This window comes from Lissotriton helveticus, chromosome 10 (genome assembly GCF_964261635.1).
Source record: "Lissotriton helveticus chromosome 10, aLisHel1.1, whole genome shotgun sequence".
Taxonomy (NCBI): Eukaryota; Metazoa; Chordata; class Amphibia; order Caudata; family Salamandridae; genus Lissotriton; species Lissotriton helveticus.
Window position 1 is genome coordinate 362001899 of NC_136071.1, and position 24114 is coordinate 362026012.

At 49.5% G+C, this 24114-nt stretch overlaps 1 protein-coding gene across 1 annotated transcript in view; it reads left to right on the forward strand.

Moving 5' to 3' along the window:
• The window catches only part of LOC144784018 (SCO-spondin-like), a 1726865-nt gene that overhangs the window by 476736 nt on the left and 1226015 nt on the right, over positions 1 to 24114 (forward strand). The window contains exon 44 of the mRNA XM_078662721.1: positions 1366 to 1507. Within this exon, the coding sequence (XP_078518847.1) occupies positions 1366 to 1507 (142 nt within the window). The remainder of the gene's footprint in view (positions 1 to 1365; positions 1508 to 24114) is intronic.

Below are 24114 nucleotides of genomic sequence, written 5' to 3' on the forward strand. Positions count from 1 at the left end.
GCCGCGAATGGTTGCCTTACCACAGTTCAACTTTATAATAAATATATTGAAAGTGAAGGCTACCAGCAGTACTTGAGCCTGGTAACTAGGCCAGCCCATAGATTTGTTTTAACTAGACTCCGATTTGAAACGGCTCACATTTTGGTGGCCTTCCCCCAGCAAAAAAAGCCCCCTGTTGGCCCTTGCCCTTGTGATGGGCACTCGAAACAAAGCACCCTGCACTTTATGCTAATTTGCACTCTTTTTTTGAACGTTAGGGTTATTTACTCGAAATCATTGTTCGTAAAGTATGGTATTTATAATGTGGATGATGCCATGAAGTTGCTTTACAATATGAACTCCCCGGACAAATGTTTTTATATTGCCACTTTTATGTGTAAATCTATCCAGTCTAGAAAAAGTATGATATTTTAAACATTCGTCTATTTTATCCTATATTCTCTGTATTGTATTATATTTTGCTTGTGTGCTTTTATGGTCATTGTTTATCATGCACCGAATAAAGCTTCATGAAATGAATGAAATGAATGACTGCTCTTTTTGGTTCCTGCCACTCCTCAGAAGACTGTATGGACAATGGTTTTAAGAATATTGTTTCTTCGGTCAAAGTGTGACAGGATTTGGACAACTTGTTTGAAGTATGCGCATGTAAGATTGATTTCTTTAGGAGTTGCTGTTGATTCAGTCTAGATTTTTAGTAATTTTATTGTTGGTCTTATTAAAGGAACAGTTCCCATCAATGCTCTTGCTCACAGCCATGTTTCAGTTCTGACCACTGCTTGTAATAGCAGAACCCAGTTTCCATTGGGTTTAGTTTGAGTGAGAACAGGGCTATGTCTAGTAAAATGTCAGCTACACAGTATCATCAGAAAACAATAGCCTCAGCTTCATCAAGTATAATTCAAGTATAAATGGGTATAACTGGGTGTCATCAGCATATTGGTGAATGTCTGTATCCTTTTCAGATAACAGAACCCACAGTGGTTCCTGGTATTTGTTAAACATAAACAAGTAAAGTGTAGAACTTATCTTGAAGGCTTTTAACACGGCAGCAGAAGAATGGGCTATTGACAGGCAGGATTTGCCTTAGGCCAGGATATGCTAATCTTTCTCTGGTACGATGAAAGTGGTTGTCTGTGTACCGAATTTAGTCTTAAAAACAAATTGATGGGCTGAGAAAAGTCTTGGTTTAGTGGTGTATTCTTGCCATTTGCATTACATTTCTTAATGAATTCACCCATAAACATGTAGTGCATGTGTTCGTGCATGTATACGTGCATGAGATGTGTGTGGAGTGTTTGTGCATAGTGCCCCTGTATGCACAATGTAAACCGCCCCATTGACCCACCTCTTTTGTCTCTTCAGCACTTCCAGGGAAACTCAGATGACTCAATCCCGGTGGTCAGACAGCTTGAGCGAATGATCAGTGCACGACAAGTCCGGATTCTCCCTCAAGATTTTCATAACGGCATATTTATGCGAGTTGAAGTCCTTGGATGTGGGGAAGGTACCTTATGGCATCACCTTTTAAATATGCTTTCAATGTCCAGCAGTTGACTGACAGCCATACACACTTATATTAAATTGTTTATACCCAAAGGCAAAGACAGCATGTACTTCTCATGGTCTGTTGTTCACTATAGGGATATATTTAGATTACAATTGGACATTCTGAGCACAGTGACCAAGTAAGAAAAGGGGAGTCCCAGACTAGTGGAATCTTTAAGGAGCAGGTTTCTGGTGAGGGATCAAATATGGATCTTGTGTTTGAAGACCTTCTTGTGAGGGATCATGTTTGACATTTCTACCGAAAGCCTTCACTGTGAAGGGTGAGAATTGCCTTCTATAGTGCAAGAGACCTAACAACTTAGTAAAAGCAGTTCCTCTGAAGAATCAGGTTTGCAATTCTAGTGAAAACCTTTCTTGTGAAAGTTGAGAGGTGGTTTTGATAGTGCCAGACACTTTCAGATATGTAAGATTTGGTTTATACAGTAAAGGAGTTCCAGTTGAGGAATCGAGTTTGGCTCCAAAGTTCATGGTGAGAGGTGATCTTTGTGATTCACACTTAGGTATGCTAGGAGAAACTTTTAGGAGATAAGGGACAGTGTCTCGCCTAAAGGTGACAGAGATTGATGGGGATTTGAAGGGGATGGCTAATAATAGACACTTTGGAGGACGATTTGGGCAGGTTTTGGAAACACATGAAGAATAAAAAGGCAATGCAAAGTAGAGCCTGAATTAGCCTCTGAGTCTTTGATTTACATGTATTAAATGGGTAGAATATAGAAGACCCCAGGGCCTAGGTGTCTATTATTTCTTTTTCCGAGTCCTGCCCTATGCTTATACAAAGGCTGGAAAATGGAGTCATCCCTGATCAATTTCATGTATTTACTAAAGTAAGGAATTAAATAAAAATCGACTCTCACAAGCCCACATAAAAAAATAGGATTGACTATTTTGGCAGCAAATGTGGTGGATAGCTTATGATTAAAATGGGAGATTTCCTGACAAGCTGGTGCTTCTGATAGGACAGGAGGGCTGGAATGAAGCCAATCACATATCAGACCTGTTGGTATATCTCCAGATTAACCTGTGCTCCAGAGCACCATTCCCTGTCAGTGATCACTAGAAGAGTAGAACAATGGAAATATCTGTCAGGTACAAGAATTATAGCCTGATTTAGTGTTGAGTGATAATAAAAAAAGAGCTATTATAGCAGAGAAGCTAAGCATTGATCAGAATCTGCCTGTGGACATCCTCGATCATGCTATGCCTCTTGTAGAAAAAGTTCCACAAGTCAATAGTCTTCCGAATTGTAGCCTTTCCTGCATTAATAGGAAGTTTTTCCGCTGTTAGCAAACTCTAAATCAGGCACCTGATTTTCGTTGAACAGGAAACAATAGCAAATGTGTCAGTGGGGATACACAAATGAAAGGTGGAACTTGAATTAATGGTTTATTGGTTCAAGTTCTACTTTCCACTGACACACTCTGCTGCTTTAGACAATTGACCTTGTCTCTAGGGCCCTCAACGCTCATGAGATTATCAATGTGGCTGGTGTTTAATTGTCATGGTATCCCATTCACTAACCTACTATAAGGGTTTTACCATTACTTATTGTTTGTTTCCTACAAAGTGTCAACAAGACTGCCAGGGGGACCTACAGCATCTCCTGGAACCGGTGTGCCGTGCCACAATGGAGAATTCCAGTGCCACAATGGCAGATGTGTTCCTGCAGGACTGCACGGTGTAGTGTGCAATGGTGTTGATGACTGTGGAGATCAATCTGATGAGGTCTATTGTGGTATGGCATCCTTTTTTTGTTAAAAATATTATACTTTTACTGTGAAATGTCAGTTGGTTTTGAAGTTAGGAGATGGAAATCTCTATGAACCTCAGGGAAAATATATCTTCATGATTTGTTTGAACAAGTAGCAACGTCTTCTCTGCTTCCAGAACCCTCAAAGGAGATGGATTTATATATCAAGTAAGGGAGCAAGATTTGAAAATACGATATACCACTACAGGTACCCCTCATTACAAACAAATTGAAACCTTCATGGTACAGAAGAATGAGGTCCTTGGTGCAATGCACGATTACATTCTAAATTCTTGGTACAAGTCTTTATCATAAGACTCTTGAGGTTTTACAGCAAGGTTTATCTTCCTGTTCATATGTGTCATAGGTTTGTGATTTATTGACATGGGTAAGGTTTTGACTATTGTACTGCAAGGGGTGAGGTAAGAGTAGGATTTATGGTGTGACTGCGCACTGCTAGCTACTTTTTGGGAATTTATATCCAATTACTTCGTGCTCCTCAGGATTACTCCCCGCGATGGAGTAATGTCTAAATTCAAAAGGGTTGCACCAACACTGAATGTGCGAGTGTCTCCTGGGGCACAGATGTGTGCTGTAATACTGCAGAAAAAGTTCTTCCAAGTAAAGTGTGAAGCACTGTAGTGTATATCTTCAAAGTATTTTATTCATACTTCATGAACACGACTCGCATTTAATTTTGCGTTCAATTCCATATGTAGGATTATATTCTTATCATAACTGGATTCCTATAAATCATTCCATAATTTCATCATTCCAATGCATTTCGGCATAAATGCCTTCATCGGGGAAATCTGCAAAAATAAAATAAGATTCCTAAAATTCTACCTCTAGTTAAATAATATGCCAGTTATAAAGTGAACTGTGGTGGCACGTCGGTTAATCTATTCCAAAATCTCCCTAATAAGCCCAGATAAAATACATGCAAAGAGTCCTGTTGGTCTAATTTACCTTACATCTCATATCTCAAGGATTAGAAAGAAAAAACAAGCAGAACTTTTCCTATCAACTACGATAAATGAGTCCTGGCCAAATGAAGAGTCACTTTTTGAAGACCCACTTCAGTGTCTGACACTGTGCTTCACTTGCTGTGCCTGTTCTCTTATTTTGATCCTCATACTGTCGGATAAATATTAACATTGGCTATGAAGTATTGTTGTTTCAGGTTATTACAGGACACTCCAAAACAAACTGGCACTTGTCTTAGATACAGCCGATAGCCTCGTTAGCCATTCTGAAACTTCATATATTTTAAGATCTCCTTCAAATTCCTGTTGAGGTGGATTGAGTGTACAATACACAAAGTCAATATTAGATCATTTAGTAGTTTTCAGTTAGTTTTAGCCAGTAAGTACTGAAAATATTACAAGCTACATATGCTGTTTAGCAATCATCTGAGAAGAGTATTGAAACATCTTTACTGTAAGAGAGTCAGTATGCTATTCTTGTATCAGATGTGGGCCACATGTACATAGATGTCATCACAAAATTGCGGTCGCAAGTTTTGACCAGTATTGGTGTGACCACGAAAATGTTTTGCAAACCAACTTAGGTATCAATAGACCAGTTTACAAACCAAGGATTCAGAGTGGGTTGCAATCTGACCTACCTCATCAATATTCGTGAGATACACTACAAATTTCATGCCATCACAGGGATGATGGCCTGTTAGATGGATGCAATTACAGGGATGGAGCCTGCTGGAGTCAGTAAGTAAATTTTTAAAAACATTGCTTTAAATGCATGCCAGTTTCCATTTTAGGTAATGTGGCTGCATTACTACAACTACCTACTTCCAAAGTTTCTGACATTCACAAAGGGTCAGGGGTCCATTATGGACCCCTGCTTTCTTACGATTGAGTTACCACCTCTTTTGGGGGAGTTTGTAACTCATCAATTGTTTGCAAATGAAAGTGCAGTAGCAAACCATTGATATAGTGCATTGGGAATCACAATTTGGAGGGGGTGTTTAAAACTCATACCTTCGAATTGTGATTTTGAATACATTTTATGATTTGGTAACCATTTACTGAATGACTAAATGTATTTAGTACATAGTAAAAAAAACAATCTGATAGTGACTTCTAGCTGCAGATTCCCCACCTTTGAATTATCCCCAGGTGTCAGACTGGATCCGGAATTTTGTTTGTGAACAGTACTCCTGCGCACTGGTAGGTGGCATCGTTCTGCTCTGTGCGGCATCATTGGTGCTGTCCCTGTCAGAAGTGACATTTGTGGTGCCTTAATAGGTCCCAGGTGCGCTGACTTCAATTCTTTTATTTCCGCGCTAGTCAGCGCAGATCCGGGAAGAGCTACCCTTTAGTCCTTTTTTTACTTGCATTTTTTGAAGTTTTGATGAGTCATTTTGAGGATATACTCCTGATGTGTTAGTATGTCATCTAGAAAGGCTGACTTCAAGCCCTGCGGTACCTGTCACTGGCAGATGTTGGCGACGGACACACATCTTTCGTGCCTCTGTTGCCTTGAGTGAGACCACGACCCAAAGGCCTGTCCTGACTACTAGGCCATGCACCTGAAGGCCTTGAGGGAGCAATCCATCAAACTCCTGGTGGCTCAATGCACGAAGCTGTGATGATTAAGGACCCGGTCGAGAGGAAGGTCCCAGGAGCGGCCTCGGAGCCCGAGGTCATCATTGGACTCTAAGTTGTTGAGCCACTCGGGTAAGTCGAGGTTGCATAAGAATAAGAAGTTGAAGCATGCTTAGACTTCACATCATCTGTTAGCCGACAAGACAAGGGAGTGACACCATTTGAGACCTGGGTGCATGGCTGAGCCAGCTTCTGGGTCTGCTCTGCACCTCCCTGAGTTTCCAGGAGCTGGAGCGGCCCCTGCCCAATTCCAAGAGTTCTATGAGGCCATGGGCCACATCCTTGGGCAGACCATTCCTGCCAGTGCACCTTTGGGCGCCACAGGTTCAGAAGGGCTCCTTCTGGATTCATGCAAACGGCTTTGGCTACGGTGCCAGTCAGGCCTCATGGATCCACAGATGGATCATGATCGGTGCTGCTCATACCATCCCAACCTTCCCCAGTGCCGATCTAGTGGCTGATAATCATGGTGCACACGGTAGTGCCCACCATCAGCTCCATCCCGATCCTCATCCCCGACATGGAGCCAGAGGGGTATCCTGAGGTGCAGACTAGAGTCATGCCTTGCAGGCTAGAGCCTGAGCCCTATTTTTGCGGGCTAGGACTCAGGAGGAATGGGAAGGGTCTCTGGACCCTGAAAAATACTAGCCCAAAGAAGACCCAATGGAATGGTGTGAGGATCTGGGTGAAGCCAGTGGACTGGGCACTTCTCCAGATGCTAGTGTACATTCTTCCTCTACCATGGCTAAAGAGGAGGGAGCTTCATTTGCAATGGTTGTGCAGAGGGCTGCTGTGGTCCTCTATCTCAGTTTGCCCTCAGCGGCATTCAAGATTAATATCTTGATGGAAGTGCTTCAGACAGAAGGGTCCCCATCAGAACCGCTTCTCACTTTCAATGAAACACTGAATGTAATCCTGCTTGAGACTTGGTCCAAGCCCAGCACAAGGACTCCTGCAACAAGTACTCTTGCCCACCACCACCACCCTGCTCCAGCGGACTCAAACGTCTTCATCCAACACCCCACCCCGGACAGCTTGGTGGTCCAAGCTTCCACATCTCATCCAAATCTTGGTGCATTCCCAATGACCCTGCCAGATCGGGGATCCAAAAAGATGGACAATTAAATGTTTTCTTCCTCCAGATTGGTATTACGGTCAGTGAACACTGAGCGTCTTTTTGTCTGCTATTCCCACGCTCTGTGGGACTCAGTTGTGTAGGTGCTGCTAACAGTTAGGACGAGGCCTGTGCTGTGCTCTCTCAGGGTGTTTCAGACAGCTAAGTTCGCCTAAGCTCGCCATTTACTGTGGACTACTCACCACCGACTCAAAGGCATGGCGGTTTTATCAACAGTGGCTCTGAGATGCCACATCTGGTAGAGAACTACTGGTTTTTCTGGGGATGTCCAGACATCACTTTTGGACATGCCCTTTGTTGGCTCCCATCTCTTCAGGGACAAGACAGAATTAGCGCTGGAGCACTATAAGTGCAGCAGGGCTGCTGGCAGGTTCATGGGCATTTTCATGGCCTCCCGTCATCCTCAATCTGGTCCTTTCGTCATCATGGGAGGGACGTGCAACTGCGTCTGTAACCACCCAGCCACAGCGGCACTCAAGCTTTCCAGCCCCAGTCTGGCTTTTAACACAGCTCCTATTGACCCCTATGGTTGGGTGGCCAGCACTCGGGTCCGTCCACACCCCCCCCAGGAGCCTCAGCCTCCCAACCTCCCTAGCACACCCATTTACCAGCATGGAGGCTGATTTGAAGGTAGGATTCACCATTACCTGCCCCGCTGGCAGTCCATAACATCAGAGAGGTGGGTTTTGCAGATTGTCCAAAGGGGCTCCTTCTGGATTCTTTCCCTTCATGCCCACCCCTCCCTCTATGTTGCTTACATAGGATAGGCTGATAGGAGGACCACCTATCTCTTCTCCAACAATAAGTGACACCTCTTTTGACTAAAGGAGCCATTGAGAGAGGGCTGACACCAGAAGCGCATCATGGTTCCCCGCTACTTCCTGGTGCCTAAGAAGGATGGTGGGCCTTCGTACTATTCTAGGCCTACGCTCCCTCAAATTCTTCCTCAAGAAATAGGAGTTCAGAATTCTCACTCTGACTCAGGTTCTATCTGCCCTGGGCCCAGGAGACTGGATAGCAGTGTTTGACCTGCAGGATGAATATTTTACCATTCCTGACCTACCAGCCCACAGACGTTACCTGCGGTTCATGATGGGCCACAAGCACCTTCAGTTCACTGTGCTCCCTATGAATTCACCACCACCACTTGGGTCTTCACCAAGGTGATGGCGATGGTTGCAGCTCATCTGTGGAGATCAGCGGTGACAGTCTTCCCCTATTTTTATGACTGGCTGTTGAAAGCAGGCTCACCCCAGGCTGTCGTTACCCACCTTCAGACTATAGGGGACCTCCTGCAGGCATTGGGGTTCACTATCAGATTTCCAAATTCACACCTGACTCCCTCTCAAAAGCTTCTTTTCATCAGAGCTGTTCTGGACACAGTACAGCCCAGTTTCCAGCGTAGCGCTCCGCATTGCGTAGTTCATTGCTGATATTTGGTCCTGTGTGCATTGCGCTGCTTACTCTCGTTTACCATTGCTTTCAGGGCTTTACAATATTAATTGTTGACCTGTGTTCATAGCGCTGCTGTTTGAGACCTCGCATTTGTTTGTTTGGATTTGCACCCGACCTGTGTGCACAGCGCTGCTGATTGTTACTTCGCATTGCCCTCGCATAGCGTCCTGTTGTTGTTATTGAGCCCACCATTTTGTTGTGCCTGCAGCCCGTCCCTCCCCCTTCGCTACCGCCTCCCAGCTCCCCCTCCCACCCACGAATCACTAGGAACAACTTGGCTGAGGAGCCTCTGTGACCAGCTGAACTCCACGTGAAGCGGTTGCTCCTGCCCACCTCCCGACCTACAAGCGCTACTGTGGTATCGTAGCGCTGCCTATCCACTGCCATTTTCATTTTTTGATTCAGCGCCCAGTTTCCAGCGTAGCGCTCCGCATTGCGTAGTTCATTGCTGATATTTGGTCCTGTGTGCATTGCGCTGCTTACTCTCGTTTACCATTGCTTTCAGGGCTTTACAATATTAATTGTTGACCTGTGTTCATAGCGCTGCTGCTTGAGACCTCGCATTTGTTTGTTTGGATTTGCACCCGACCTGTGTGCACAGCGCTGCTGATTGTTACTTCGCATTGCCCTCGCATAGCGTCCTGTTGTTGTTATTAAGCCCACCATTTTGTTGTGCCTGCAGCCCGTCCCTCCCCCTTCGCTACCGCCTCCCAGCTCCCCCTCCCACCCACGAATCACTAGGAACAACTTGGCTGAGGAGCCTCTGTGACCAGCTGAACTCCACGTGAAGCGGTTGCTCCTGCCCACCTCCCGACCTACAAGCGCTACTGTGGTATCGTAGCGCTGCCTATCCACTGCCATTTTCATTTTTTGATTCAGCGCCCAGTTTCCAGCGTAGTGCTCCGCATTGCATAGTTCATTGCTGATATTTGGTCCTGTGTGCATTGCGCTGCTTACTCTCGTTTACCATTGCTTTCAGGGCTTTACAATATTAATTGTTGACCTGTGTTCATAGCGCTGCTGTTTGAGACCTCGCATTTGTTTGTTTGGATTTGCACCCGACCTGTGTGCACAGCGCTGCTGATTGTTACTTCGCATTGCCCTCGCATAGCGTCCTGTTGTTGTTATTGAGCCCACCATTTTGTTGTGCCTGCAGCCTGTCCCTCCCCCTTCGCTACCGCCTCCCAGCTCCCCCTCCCACGCCCCGCCCCCCTCCTCTTCCCAACTTATGTCAATAGGACCTACGCGCAGCGACCGCGCGCCGAAGGTGCGCCAAAGGTAAGTCCGTCTACGCCCGTCCGCGCCTGGACCGCGCCCAGCGCCAGACCCCCTGGCCCCCGTCCCACCCACCCCACCCGCATTACATACGGCCCCTCCACCCTCTTAGCCCTAAACCCCGGTCGACTCCCCAACTGCGCCCAAGCCGCTCCTGGACACACCCATGGACCCTTCACATGCAACTCCTGCAAGTTTGACGGCACCAAGACTAACTCCTCATCCACTAACACCAAACAGAGACCTGACACCAACCACCTAAAATGCATCCTGCTCAACACCCGCTCGGTCCACAGACACGCCATCGACCTCTGGAATCTACTAGACACCATCTCTCCGGACGTCGCCTTCCTAACTGAAAAATGGATGAACGCCTCCTCAGCCCCAGACATCACCATTGCCATCCCGGAAGGCTACAAGATCATCCGAAAAGACCGCTACAAGCAAACAGGAGGAGGCATCGCTATCGTCCACAAGAATTCCATCCGCATCTCTACCAGCTCAGACGTCAACCTCGCTAGCACCGAACACCTTCACTTCCAGATCCACACCGACCACACTCAGAGGCACCCTTCTCTACAGACCACCAGGACCCCGTGCACAATTCTGTGAAGACATCACTGACTTTATCACCCCTCACGCCCTCCCCTCCGAGGACTACATTCTATTGGGAGACCTCAATTTTCACCTGGAAAAGAGCATCGACTGCAACACCATCACCCTTCTGGACAATCTCGCCAACATCGGACTCAAACAACTTGTTAATACCCCCACCCACATTGCAGGGCACACACTCGACCCCATCTTCACCTCCAGCAAACATATCTCCTTCAGTCACACCACTGCTCTCCATTGGACAGACCACAGCTGCGTCCACTTTGTCTACAATAAGACCACTACCCACAACCACCCCCAACCTACTCTGCAAAGAAACTGGAACAAAATCACCATCGACCAGATCTCCTCATCGCTTCTTCAAAACGCCCCTGCCCACTCTTCGAACGCCAACCAAGCAGCCATTAACCTCACTCAATGGCTAACCAACAGCGCCGACATCCTAGCACCCCTGAAAAAATATCAAAGCAAACTTGGCAACAAAAACGCCCCTTGGTTCAACGATGATCTTCAGAAATCCAAGAAACTCTGTCGCTCCCTTGAGAAGACCTGGAAAAAAGACCCAAACACCAGCTCTAGGGATGCCTTCAAAAACGCCACCCGCACACACCACCAACTGATCCGGACTGCCAAGAAAGCCGCCTTCAAAGACCGACTTGACAAAAACGCACACAACAGCAAGGAACTATTCAACATCGTCAAAGAGTTTACCAACCCCACTGCCAACTCCAACGACATCACTCCCTCTCAAGCCCTTTCGACTCCCTAGCTTTGTTCTTCCACGACAAAATCGCAGATATCCACAACAGCTTCGACTACCAACCCGGAGACCAACCCACCCAACCCTCTGCCGTACCTTCACCCCCCTTGAACATCCTTAATAACTGGAACCCAATCTCCACTGAGGACACCATACGCCTGATGAACTCCATCCACTCAGGATCCCCCACAGACCCTTGCCCTCACCACATCTTCAACAAAGCTGACTCCGTCATCACACCCCACCTTCGAAATGTCATCAACTGCTCCCTTAACTCCGCCACCTTCCCGGAAAGCTGGAAACACGCCGAACTCAGCGCCCTTCTGAAAAAACCCACAGCGGACCCCACCGAACTCAAAAACTACCGCCCCATCTCGCTCCTTCCATTCCCGGCCAAAGTCATCGAGAAAGCTGTCAACAACCAGCTCGCCGCCTTCCTCGAAACCAACAAATCTCTCGACTCATCACAGTCCGGCTTCCGGGCCAAACACAGCACTGAGACCGCACTCATCGCAGCAACAGACGACATTCGAACTCTACTGGACAATGGAGACACAGTCGCCCTCATCCTCCTCGACCTCTCCGCAGCCTTTGACACAGTCTGTCATAACACCCTGTTACACCGCCTCAGAAACATCGGAATCCAAGGAAAAGCACTGGAATGGATTACCTCGTTCCTGGCCGGAAGAACCCAGAGAGTCCGCCTCCCACCATTCAAGTCAGAGGCCACTGAAGTCATTTGCGGCGTGCCACAAGGATCCTCACTCAGTCCCACCCTCTTCAACGTATACATGAGCCCCCTCGCGACCATCGCACGTCAACACAACCTCAACATCATCTCCTACGCTGATGACACTCAACTGATCCTCTCTCTCACCAAAGACCCTAACACCGCCAAAACCAACCTGCATGAAGGAATGAAAGAAGTAGCCGAGTGGATGAAGCACAGCCGTCTGAAACTGAACTCTGACAAAACAGAAGTCCTTATCTTAGGCACCTCCCCCTCTGCCTGGGACGACTCTTGGTGGCCAGAGTCCCTCGGAAAAGCCCCCATCCCGACGGACCACGCACGGAACCTGGGCGTCATTCTGGACTCCTCACTCTCGATGACCAGACAAGTCAATGCCGTTTCATCTTCCTGCTTCAACATTCTTCGCATGCTCAAAAAAACATTTCGCTGGATCCCCACCGAAACCAGAAAAACGGTCACCCACTCACTGGTTACAAGCCGACTGGACTACGGAAACACCCTATACGCCTGTACCACCGCAAAACTTCAGAAAAAACTCCAACACATCCAGAACGCTTCAGCCAGACTCATACTAGACATCCCGCGCAATGACCACATCTCTGGTCACCTGAAAAGCCTCCACTGGCTCCCCGTCAATAAGAGGATAACATTCCGCCTCCTAACCCACGCACACAAAGCCCTCTACGAACTTGGACCCGAATGCCTCAACACACGACTTTCCTTCTACACCCCCTCCCGCCAACTACGCTCCTCCAACCAAGCCCTGGCTGCTGTACCTCGCATCAACAAAACCACCATGGGAGGAAGATCCTTCTCCTACCTGGCGGCGAAAACCTGGAACTGACTTCCCACTCACCTTCGCCTCACTCAAAACCACCAGAAATGGGCCAACAGGGCAAGTCACAGTTAACCCCGGGGGAGGGGCGACCTCGGGCCTCACTCGGCCTACCGCCTACCGCCTACCGCCCTTCTCCCCAGGGGGTTACCTCTATTCTTCGGCCCTCCGGGGCCCTTACGTAGTCAATGGTGAGGTATAGGGGTGTTCGACCCTTCCAGGGCCTCACTCGGGCCAGCGCTGTGCCGGATTGGCTTCGGGCACCAGGCGCCGGGGCCAGAGCGAGATCAGGGGGGAAGGCACCACCGGGGGCTCTCTGGCTCCATGTCTCCCTGTCTCCCTCGGAGGGGAGACACGGCTTTCCCCAAGCACCGGGCCGTGTCAGCGGGGCCCGGTGGGAACAGCCAATGGCGAGGCAGCTAGGGCGGGGGCGCGGCTGATGATGCGGCGGCGCTCCCGCTCACATGACGGGCTCCAAGTAGGCTTCAGGCCTAGCGCAGCCTGTCAGTTTCAATGCGGCGGCCCTCTCCTGGAACCGAGGGCCGCCGAGGGGGCAAACACGGCGCTGGACACAGCGCAAAGGTGGGCAGCCCCAGGGCGCGCCGGCAGGGCCTCAGAGACGTCGCGTGGGTGGCGCTGATGCCGCGGTGACGAGGGGGCTTCCCCAGGCGGCCAGGTACAGCGCTTGGCGGCGCTTCTCAGCGCTAGGCGCCGGCAGGGCAGGAAGGCAATTTTGACGATTCCTGACAGGGCAGGCAGGATCTGACAAAGTGCTGGGCAGGAGGGCAGATTACAGCGCTCCACAAGTTAGTCAGTCAGATCTGCAGGCAGGATGGGGCAATTTATAGCGCTTGTCATTCAGTTCAGACAGGGGGAGACAGCTAGGCCCAGCTGAAGGCAGGTAATGCGCAGGGCAGCTCAGTCCAGTACCTGGTCTCATGAAGTAGGTTTCTTGGCGCTTGGATGGTTCTGCGCCTTTAGTTGCTTGTTTCTTGAAGTTGAAGAGGGGGGGGGGTGAATGAGTTGAAGGCTTGAAGAATTTCTCCTCAGTCACTGCAGATGGGCCCTGGGGTTCCCTACCACTGGGCCAGATCAGGGGGCTAGCTTTGGACACCTCACTGAGCTTAAGAGGCAGCACCTAAATCCTGTCACTCCCAGTAGCATAGGTTCCTCACTAGGCCCTCCCGCCTAAAACTCCTGCGTGGGTTCCCCAGGTCAGTGATGCCCCAACTGACTGGAAAAAGTTCCCTCCCTGGCTTATATATGCCCAGGCCAGGTGACCACTCTCTAAGGCGGGAAAAGTCAGGTCCGCCTTCCTTCTGGAAGGTTCCTGGAGCTTCCCCACTCTAACTATGGACAGGGGCTGGGTGGCTGGTGTTGCAACAATGTATGGGGACCCAGTCTGCTCCTGGCAACTAGGGTGCTACACTAAAAAGACCACGCTGCAGTAGCAGGGGCCAGTGGCAGCCATGTTGAAAGTAGAGAGCACCTGCACCCTAACATAGGTTAGCTGTGAAAAGGTGCCCGAAGACCTAAGGGCCAACAAAAAAATAGGTGGAAAAAATGAGGCCAGGGCAAAAAATCACCAGGAAAGACCACCCTAGGGCTGACAGGTCTAACATGCGTCCCCCCCAGCTGAAAGTGGGGAGAGCTACCCAACCTCTAGGGAGTTCTCGTCACTAAGGCGTAAAAACCGGGAGAGACCGTCATCATTGGCGTGGTCAGCTCCGGGCCGGTGTTCCACCCTAAAGTCCATCCCCTGTAGGGAAATGGACCACCTTAGCAACTTGGGGTTTTCGCCTCTCATTTGCATGAGCCAGCGAAGGGGTCGGTGGTCGGTTTGAACCAGGAAGTGAGAGCCAAAGAGGTATGGCCTCAACTTCTTCAAAGCCCAGACCACAGCAAAGGCTTCTCGCTCGATGGTACTCCATCGCCGTTTCCGAGGAAGGAGTCTTCGGGAGATGAAGGCCACAGGTTGGTCTTGACCATCATCGTTGAGTTGTGACAGCACGGCACCTACGCCATGCTCTGAGGCATCTGTCTGCACGATGAATTCTTTGTGGAAGTCCGGAGTGGCCAGCACCGGAGCGGTGCACATTGCGCGCTTCAGTGTTTCAAATGCCTCCTGGCAAGCAGCCGTCCAGATGACCTGACGGGGCTGCTTTTTGGACGTCAACTCGGTCAAGGGGGCCACGATGGTGCCATATCCCTTGACGAATCTGCGGTAATAGCCAGTGAGGCCGAGGAAAGCTCGGACCTCTGTCTGAGTTTTGGGGGGCTCCCAGGCCATGATGGTCTCAATCGTGGGCTGGAGGGGTTGCACCTTACTTCCACCCACCAAGTGTCCCAGGTACACGACAGAGCCCTGTCCAATCTGGCACTTGCTAGCTTTGATGGTCAAGCCAGCCCTTTGTAACGCCCGCAGCACCTCCTGGAGATGCTGCAGATGGTCCTCCCAGGTGCTACTGAAGACAGCTATGTCATCCAGGTAAGCTGCTGAGAAGGACTCCAGGCCAGATAATACCTGGTTCACCAACCGCTGGAAGGTGGCCGGAGCATTCTTGAGCCCGAAGGGCATCACTCGAAATTGGAAGTGACCCTCGGGGGTGGAGAACGCTGTCTTCTCCTTTGCTCCATCGGCCATGGCAATCTGCCAGTACCCTGATGTCAAATCAATGGTGCTGAGGTACTTGGCTGCTCCCAGCCGGTCAATCAGCTCGTCTGCCCGTGGTATCGGGTGAGCATCTGTCTTAGTGACAGAGTTCAACCCCCGATAATCCACACAGAACCGAAGTTCTGGTGTGGCGCCCGGTGGAGCCGCTTTTGGCACTAGAACGACCGGACTAGCCCACGGGCTGCTGGAGGGCTCGATTACTCCCAGCTCCAGCATCTTGGTCACCTCACCCTGGATGCTGTTCTTTACTTTGTCGGACAGCCGGTAAGACTTAGTTTTCTCTGGCGGACGGTCCCCTGTGTCCACATCATGGGTACACAGATGTGTAATTCCAGGCGTGAGGGAGAACAACGAGGTGTGCTGCGCCAAAACCTGGCGGCAGTCCCTCTGTTGTTCTGGGGTCAAGGATGGGTAGAGGATAACTCCCTCCACTGAACCATCCTTCTCCTGAGCCGCTAGAAGGTCAGGAAGAGGCTCACTTTCCTCCTCCTCGCTCCCATCCGTCACCATGAGGAGATCAAGCTCTGATCGCTCATGATGAGGCTTCAGGCGGTTGACGTGGAGCACCCGGTGGGGCTGTCGGGGGTCTTCAAGTCCATGACATAGGTGGTCTGGCCTTTACGCTCCACAATCTCGTATGGTCCAGTCCACCGGTCCTGGAGGGCACTAAGCTCCCCAGGCTCCATGACCCACACGTTCTGTCCAGTGTCCAACTCCACCGTCCGAGCGTTTTGGTCATACCACTCCTTCATGACGGCTTGGCTAGCCTCCAGATTGTCTGAGGCTTCTTTCCACAGCTTAGCCATCTGGCTGCGGAATGCCAGCATATAGTTGACAACATCCCGGGGAAGCTTCTTTGAAGTCTTCTCCCAACTCTCCTTGACCAGACTAAGGGGTCCCCTAACGGGGTGGCCATAGAGCAATTCGAAGGGGCTGAATCCGACTCCCTTCTGGGGTACCTCGCGGTACGAGAACAGCAAGCAAGGGAGAAGGATGTCCCATTTCCGCCTCAGGTCTTCTGGCAGACTCGGGATCATCCCCTTTAAGGTCTTGTTGAAGTGCTCCACGAGCCCGTTAGTCTGGGGGTGGTAAGGAGTGGAGAACCGATAGGTCACTCCGCACTCCTTCCACGTGGCCTGCATGTAGGCCGACATGAAATTTGTGCCCCTGTCCGACACCACGACCTTGGGGAATCCCACTCGGGTAAATATCCCCATCAGGGCCCGCGCCACTACAGGTGCAGTAACGGTCCTCAGAGGAATGGCCTCCGGGTACCGAGTGGCGTGGTCCACTAACACCAGAATGAACCGATGTCCCGCAGAGGTCAGAGGGTCCAACGGCCCAACAATGTCAATACCGACCTGCTCAAAAGGGGTCCCGACCACTGGGAGTGGTTCCAATGGGGCCTTCAATTTGGTCCCCGTCTTGCCACTGGCCTGGCAAGTCTTGCAGGTCTTGCAATAAGTGTCAGAGGCAACTCTCATCCTAGGCCAATAAAAATGTGGGACTAGCCTCGCAAAGGTCTTGTCCTGGCCCAGGTGTCCGGCTAGAGGTATCTCATGCGCCAGTTCCATCAAAAAGGCTCGGTAGCACTGGGGGACCACTAAGGCCCTCGAGGACCCATGCACCGGAGCCCTTGGTTCACTGTACAGGAGGCCATCCTCCCAATACACGTGATAGTTGCCGGTCTCCTTGTTCACCACTTGGGCTTCGGCCTGTCGCCGCATGCCTTCAAGCGTGGGGCACTCCTTCTGCGCCCGACAGAATTCCTCCCGGGTAGGACCTCCTTCCACATGCCACTCGGCAAGGGTCGGCAAATCCCCCACAGGAACGACATCCACCTCCACGGACTCCGGGGTTACTTCCGCAGGCTCCCCATCCGTCACACGGGGTGTGTCCTCCACAACACTCTCCTCTGGACCGACAGTGGGTTGGGCCGTAGTTTCAGGCTCCAACCTGGATTGAGCTTCTTGCCGGGCAGCCATGGACCGCGTGACTACGCACGTCCACCCTGGTAATCCCAGCATCTCAGTGTGGGCCTTAAACTCCACTTCCTTCCAGGCGGTATGTTTGAGGTCATTACCGAGCAGACAGTCCACAGGCAAGGCAGGGCTGATCGCAACTCTCAACAGGCCTGACACTCCTCCCCAATCAAAGGGAACTTGAGCCACGGGATAGTAGCTCATTCTGCCGTCAGCCAACACGGCCGGATGGTACACATCAGGAACAACCTGCTCAGGGGACACCAGCCGCCTCACTACAGTGGTCATGCTGGCTCCTGTGTCCCTCAGAGCGTCCACCTCCTGCCCATTGACCTTCACCCTCTGCTGGTACTTAGCAGTATTCGATGGTAAGGGCGTCTCTGGGACCATCTCCTTATCCCCGAGTGAAACCAGGGTCAGGCCTGTCGACTCCCCTTCTCTATCTAGGGGCAGCTCCAACCCAAGCGCTATACTAGCCACCCCGGGACTCTTGCCACCAGTGGGGGCTGGGGGTCATTTGCGACACTGGGGGTCTCCCTTGTAGTGTCCGACCTCTCCGCACTCATAGCACCGGACTACTTTTGGCTGCTGACTCTTGTCAGGGTAAGTGGGTTTTGGGGAACGGTTCTGAGCTGGGGCACCTACTCCTTTCCCAAACTGTCTAGTTTTTGGGCCTCGTGAGAACTCTTGTCTTTTATCACCACCCTCTTTCTTCTGAGGGGCGCCCTGTCCGCCTTTCGGGCCATCTCCCCTGGGGCCCTTGTGTGACACCCGGGTGCTAACCCAAATATCCGCCTCCTCCGCGAGCTCACGGGAATCAGTAAGCTTGCGGTCCACCAAATGTTGGCGCAACTCCAGAAAACACTTATCCAAGAGGTGCTCTCTCAAAAAAAGGTTATACAGACCCTCAAAATCATGCACCTCGCTGCCACGCACCCAACCATCCAGAGCCTTTCGGGCATACTCAAAAACATCCACCCAATTCTGTGTGGACAGCTTATGGCTGCCACGAAACCTCTGGCGATATCTTTCAGGTTTGAGGCCAAAATGTTTGATAAGCGCCTCCTTCATGGGGGTATACCTAAACTGGTCTGCCTTCTCTAAATACAGGAGTGAGTCCCTGACATCAGGAGGTATATACCGGTACAAACCACCTCCCCAATGTTTCTCAGGCACCCCATGGGCAGTCAAGGCCACTTCATACGCCTCCAACCACCTGGCAATGTCATCCCCCTTGGTGTAGCGCGCTCCTTAGGTAACCAGAATCTGGGCTCCTGCTGCGCCTCTGGTCCGCTGCCACCATTAGGACTTCCTGGCGCACTCAACTGCAATGCTTGCAGCTCCAATTCTTTGAGCTGCAGCTCGTGCGCCAGCTTCTTTTCCTCCAAAGCAAACTGCCTATCTTCCCTTTCTCTCTCTCTCTCGTGCTCTAACTTTGCAAGCTCCCACTTCAATCGCCTCTCTTTCCTCCTGTCCTCGTACTCCTGCGGTGACACACCCTCCCCAGATGGATTGCTCCCTGCCCTGGAACGTGGTCCTGGCAGCACATTATCTGATATGTCAATGTTGAGCAGGCCTGGGTCTTCCTGAGTATCCACCTCCCCGTGTGTGACCTGTTCCCCATCCTCCTCTTCCTCTGGGTGGGCCCTTACCCATGCCCTTAAGGCGGTACAGAGCTCTTCTTTTACAGCTCTCGTCCCCACAGGCACCCCCATCCCCTGACAAAACTCCCTTAACTGCACTGCCGTGTACTTATCAAGGTCAGCCAGCTGGAACTCCATTCTGTCAGGTGAGGACCTAGATAACCTGGAAGAACAATTCTAGGACGTAGGAAACAATATTGGTTCAACACACTTTGCTGCAGGCTAGACAGTGGTGAGCAATTGCGTTTGCTTGTAGCACGATAGGTGTCCAATTAATTGCAGCACACTCTGTCTCACTGGAGGGTGTTAGGTAGCTACAGGTCCTGGATCCCACCGCTCGGCACCAATGTAAGAACTGGGACCGCCAGTTCTCCGGGGGGTAGCATGGCTCGAGCACGAAGGCGGCCAGGGGCTTTTGTGTAAAGCAGCCACTTAACACACACATCCAATAAAACACACAGTGGCGCAATAATGGAGACCACACCAGATGTTGTATTTGAAAAATCAAGATCTTTTATATAGGCTTTCAATTAGAGCGAGGCATTGGTAATTCACTAGCATTTCAGATAAGCATTTCATTAAGACATTCCCTGTATCACGTGCAGTTTGCATTTCCTGTGAAGAATAAACATTTCAGTAAGGCTTTTCATTAAAACTAGAGCCAGCTCATCTATGCAATGAAACATTAACTGACCCCGCCTGTCACATCAGACTCTTGGACAGGCAAAGGGGTAATGGTATAAACATGGAGGATCCTACAAGAAGCGACAATTATAATGCAGCTAAGTAGCACATCAAACCTCTCATGGACGCTTTTCCTAGAAAGGAATAAAACATATCAGCAAGTACTTATCAGTCTAACAAGGAACTTTAAAGAACACAGCAGCCTTTACCCGTTTGTGACAAGCCTTTCTTCTTGTGAATATGGGCCAACTGCGACCCAGATCAAAGCATCAAAAGTGTTATGGAAGTCCACCTCTGCAAGAAAATTCAGTACAGTGAAGCGACTCTCCCCCTCATTAACAGGTTTGTAAACATGGTACACTTTCACTCTTGCAGGCTTGTAAATATGGCTCACGAAGAATAATGCAGGCTTGTAAATATGGCTCACGAAGAATAATGCAATGAGGCACATTCAGAAAGGGGCCAACAGGGCCAGTCACAGTTAACCCCGGGGGAGGGGCGACCTCGGGCCTCACTCGGCCTACCGCCCTTCTCCCCAGGGGGTTACCTCTATTCTTCGGCCCTCCGGGGCCCTTGCGTAGTCAATGGTGAGGGAAAGGGGTGTTCGACCCTTCCAGGGCCTCACTCGGCCCAGCGCTGTGCCGGATTGGCTCCGGGCACCAGGCGCCGGGGCCAGAGCGAGATCAGGGGGGAAGGCTCCACCGGGGGCTCTCTGGCTCCACGTCTCCCTCGGAGGGGAGACACGGCTTTCCCCAAGCGCCGGGCCGTGTCAGCGGGGCCCGGTGGGAACAGCCAATGGCGAGGCAGCTTGGGCGGGGGCGTGGCCGATGACGCGGCGGCGCTCCCGCTCACGTGACGGGCTCCAAGTAGGCTTCAGGCCTAGCGCGGCCTGTCAGTTTCAATGCGGCGGCCCTCTCCTGGCACCGAGGGCCGCCGAGGGGGCAAACACGGCGCTGGACACAGCGCAAAGGTGGGCAGCCCCAGGGTGGGCCGGCTGAGCCTCAGAGGCGTCGCGTGGGCGGCGCTGATGCCGCGGTGACGAGGGGGATTCCCCAGGCGGCCAGGTACAGCGCTTGGCGGCGCTTCTCAGCGCTAGGTGCCGGCAGGGCAGGAAGGCAATTTCAACGATTCCTGACAGGGCAGGCAGGATCTGACACAGTGCTGGGCAGGAGGGCAGATTACAGCGCTCCACAAGTTAGTCAGTCAGATCTGCAGGCAGGATGGGGCAATTTATAGCGCTTGTCATTCAGTTCAGACAGGGTGAGACAGGTAGGCCAAGCTGAAGGCAGGGAATGCGCAGGGCAGCTCAGTCCAGTACCTGGTCTCATGAAGTAGGTTTCTTGGCGCTTCGATGGTTCTGCGCCCTTAGTTGCTTGTTTCTTGAAGTTGAAGAGGGGGGGTGAATAAGTTGAAGGCTTGAAGAATTTCTCCTCAGTCACTGCAGATGGGACCTGGGATGCCCTACCACTGGGCCAGATCAGGGGGCTAGCTTTGGACACCTCACTGAGCTTAAGAGGCAGAACCTAAATCCTGTCACTCCCAGTAGCATAGGTTCCTCACTAGGCCCTCCCGCCTAAAACTCCTGCGTGGGTTCCCCAGGTCAGTGATGCCCCAACTGACTGGAAAAAGTTCCCTCCCTGGCTTATATATGCCCAGGTCAGGTGACCACTCTCTAAGGCGGGAAAAGTCAGGTCCGCCTTCCTTCTGGAAGGTTCCAGGAGCTTCCCCACTCTAACTATGGACAGGGGCTGGGTGGCTGGTGTTGCAACAATGTATGGGGACCCAGCCTGCTCCTGGCAACTAGGGTGCTACACTAAAAAGACCACGCTGCAGTAGCAGGGGCCAGTGGCAGCCATGTTGAAAGTAGAGAGCACCTGCACCCTAACATAGGTTAGCTGTGAAAAGGTGCCCGAAGACCTAAGGGCCAACAAAAAAATAGGTGGAAAAAATGAGGCCAGGGCAAAAAATCACCAGGAAAGACCACCCTAGGGCTGACAGGTCTAACACACAGCATAATTTTGTCTTTCAATTGTGGAAATGTGTATAGAAATGCTGCAAGTTCACTTTTTTTCTGTGGCATATGCACATACATTTCTCCCACCTTTTCTCTCAATGAGTAAGCAAAAGCGTCTCCCTCATTCTGCTTATTATTTTTCTCAACTAGATCTGGTGGCTTCTTTTCCTTAGCCAGTTTCCTTGCAAGGTCTGGTGGTTTCTTTTTCTTCTCATGTTTTCTTGCCCACTTGTCTCCTAATTTCTCCAACCCATTGCATTTGAAAATATATTTTATTTCTGCAATGTGCAAATGCATTCCTGAAGAACACATTTTCTCATTTGCCCCATCATCCATGTGTACCCTGAAACTTTTCTGAAATGGAAAACTTCCTGAAACATCATTTTCATATTTTTGAGCCAAATCTGTCAGTCCATTATGTTTAGTTAATGCACATGCAGCTGTTTCCTTACTCAGGGAAATTAATTCTTTTTCCTGACACTGGTTCACATTTTCAATATTTAAACAGCAGGGATTGTTAATTTTTTCATGTTCACATGTTGAATTTAAAACATTAAGCTGTTTCTCTTTTTCATGGCCTGTGTTAATATGTTCTCCCATGTTATCTGTATTTGTAATCACTGCTGCTTCCTCTGAGCAGCTTTGAAAAATCCCATTTTCAAATATATTTATTTTATCCTGGGCTGCAGAAGTTGTAAATACCATTTTCCCCTCACCTTTCAGTGCTTGGGATAATTTCTGTTCAATAATTTGTGTATTCTGAGTTTCTGAAATAAACTCTGGCAAAATAACTGATTCTGCAGCTCTTTGAACTTTTTCAATAGGGACCATATTAATTGGGACAGTCATAATTTTTCTGGGCATTATCTGTGCATCTGCAGTTTGTAGTTCTTGAACTGAATCAGTCATATTTGAAGCAGTAACACCTGGAGGAATCACTGTCAGTGCTGAATCAACAGGTAATGGGTCAATATAAAATGTCTGCACAGTTCTCTCAGTCTGTATTTCTCTCTGTTCAACAGAAGCAATAGTCCCTGTAGTTTTTACTGGTACACTATTTTCAGTATTTTTCATGGGAACCACATAAAGTGGTGGACACTCAGTTATCAATGCATCCATTATTTCATCCCCTGAATCATTATTTATTTGAAGCTCTTTATCATCACTAATTCTCTTCTCCTGCATTTGGTGCTTTACCTTTTCATCCTCTCTTGCTTTCTCTCTTGCTGTCTTTTCCCATAGGCTTAAGGCCTCAAATTGTGCAGCTTTAGATTGTGTCTTTATTTCACATAACACTTCCCTTAATTTGTCAATAATTTGCAATTCAAAAGTACCATCTTTTGGAAACCTCACAGCACCCTATTTTTCAGTAATCTTGCACCATTGGTGAACCCACATACATGTGTTTTGTCCCAAACTGGTAGACATAAAATGCACAGGTGTTCCTTCAGGAGCTTCACCAATAAAAAACACATTTTTCACTTTACCTCCTAACAGCTTCTTTAAACCTTCAAACATTTTCATTTTTGCAATAGTTCAATGCAATTTCTTTTCTCCAAAGCTGTCAGTCTCAATTTTAGTCAGTTTTACTCCTACCACTGACCGTCCACAAAATCTTACTGCAATATTTCTCTTAATCAATAACTCTGTTAGTTACAACATAAATACATTCGCTACTCTGTCTGTTGTGCTCAATAAAGGATAGATTTATATTCACTGCGAGTAACACATTCCGCTTACCCTTCACAAAGTAAGACCTTCCGTTTACTCTTCAAACACTACAGGTAAATCCCTTCCGCTTACCTTTCACTCAAGCTCAGAAGAACCTGCTACTCCTTTGGACTTATCCTTCAGGATATATCTTAGTCCAAAGTTTCACCAGCGAACCCTTTTGCTGTCAATCAAGCTGAGAAGAACCTGCTACTCCTTTAGTGTGACCCTTTCTAGGTGATATCAGACCAAAGTTTCACCAGCGAACTCTTTGCTATCAATCACTCACACAGAAAATAGTCCCTAATTTAACACTGCCAGCCCTACCTAGCTTCTCAGTGTTATTCCAACAGACGAGTAACCTCAGTACAGTGTGGCTTCCATTTACCATCCGCTATTCCTTCCCGGGATTCCACAGGTGTGCATACCTGCGTGTTCCAGACAACATAGAACAAGACACTAACTTAACATGAAGAGTTAAAACATGTAATCAATAACCAAAAAAGTATGTCCTATGAAATTACCAATATAATCAATAACACCATCAATTCAAAATGAGCAAAATTTCACCAACAATAAAAAACTTAATATTTTCAACACTTCAAAAATACATGCTAGCATATTAACAACATTTC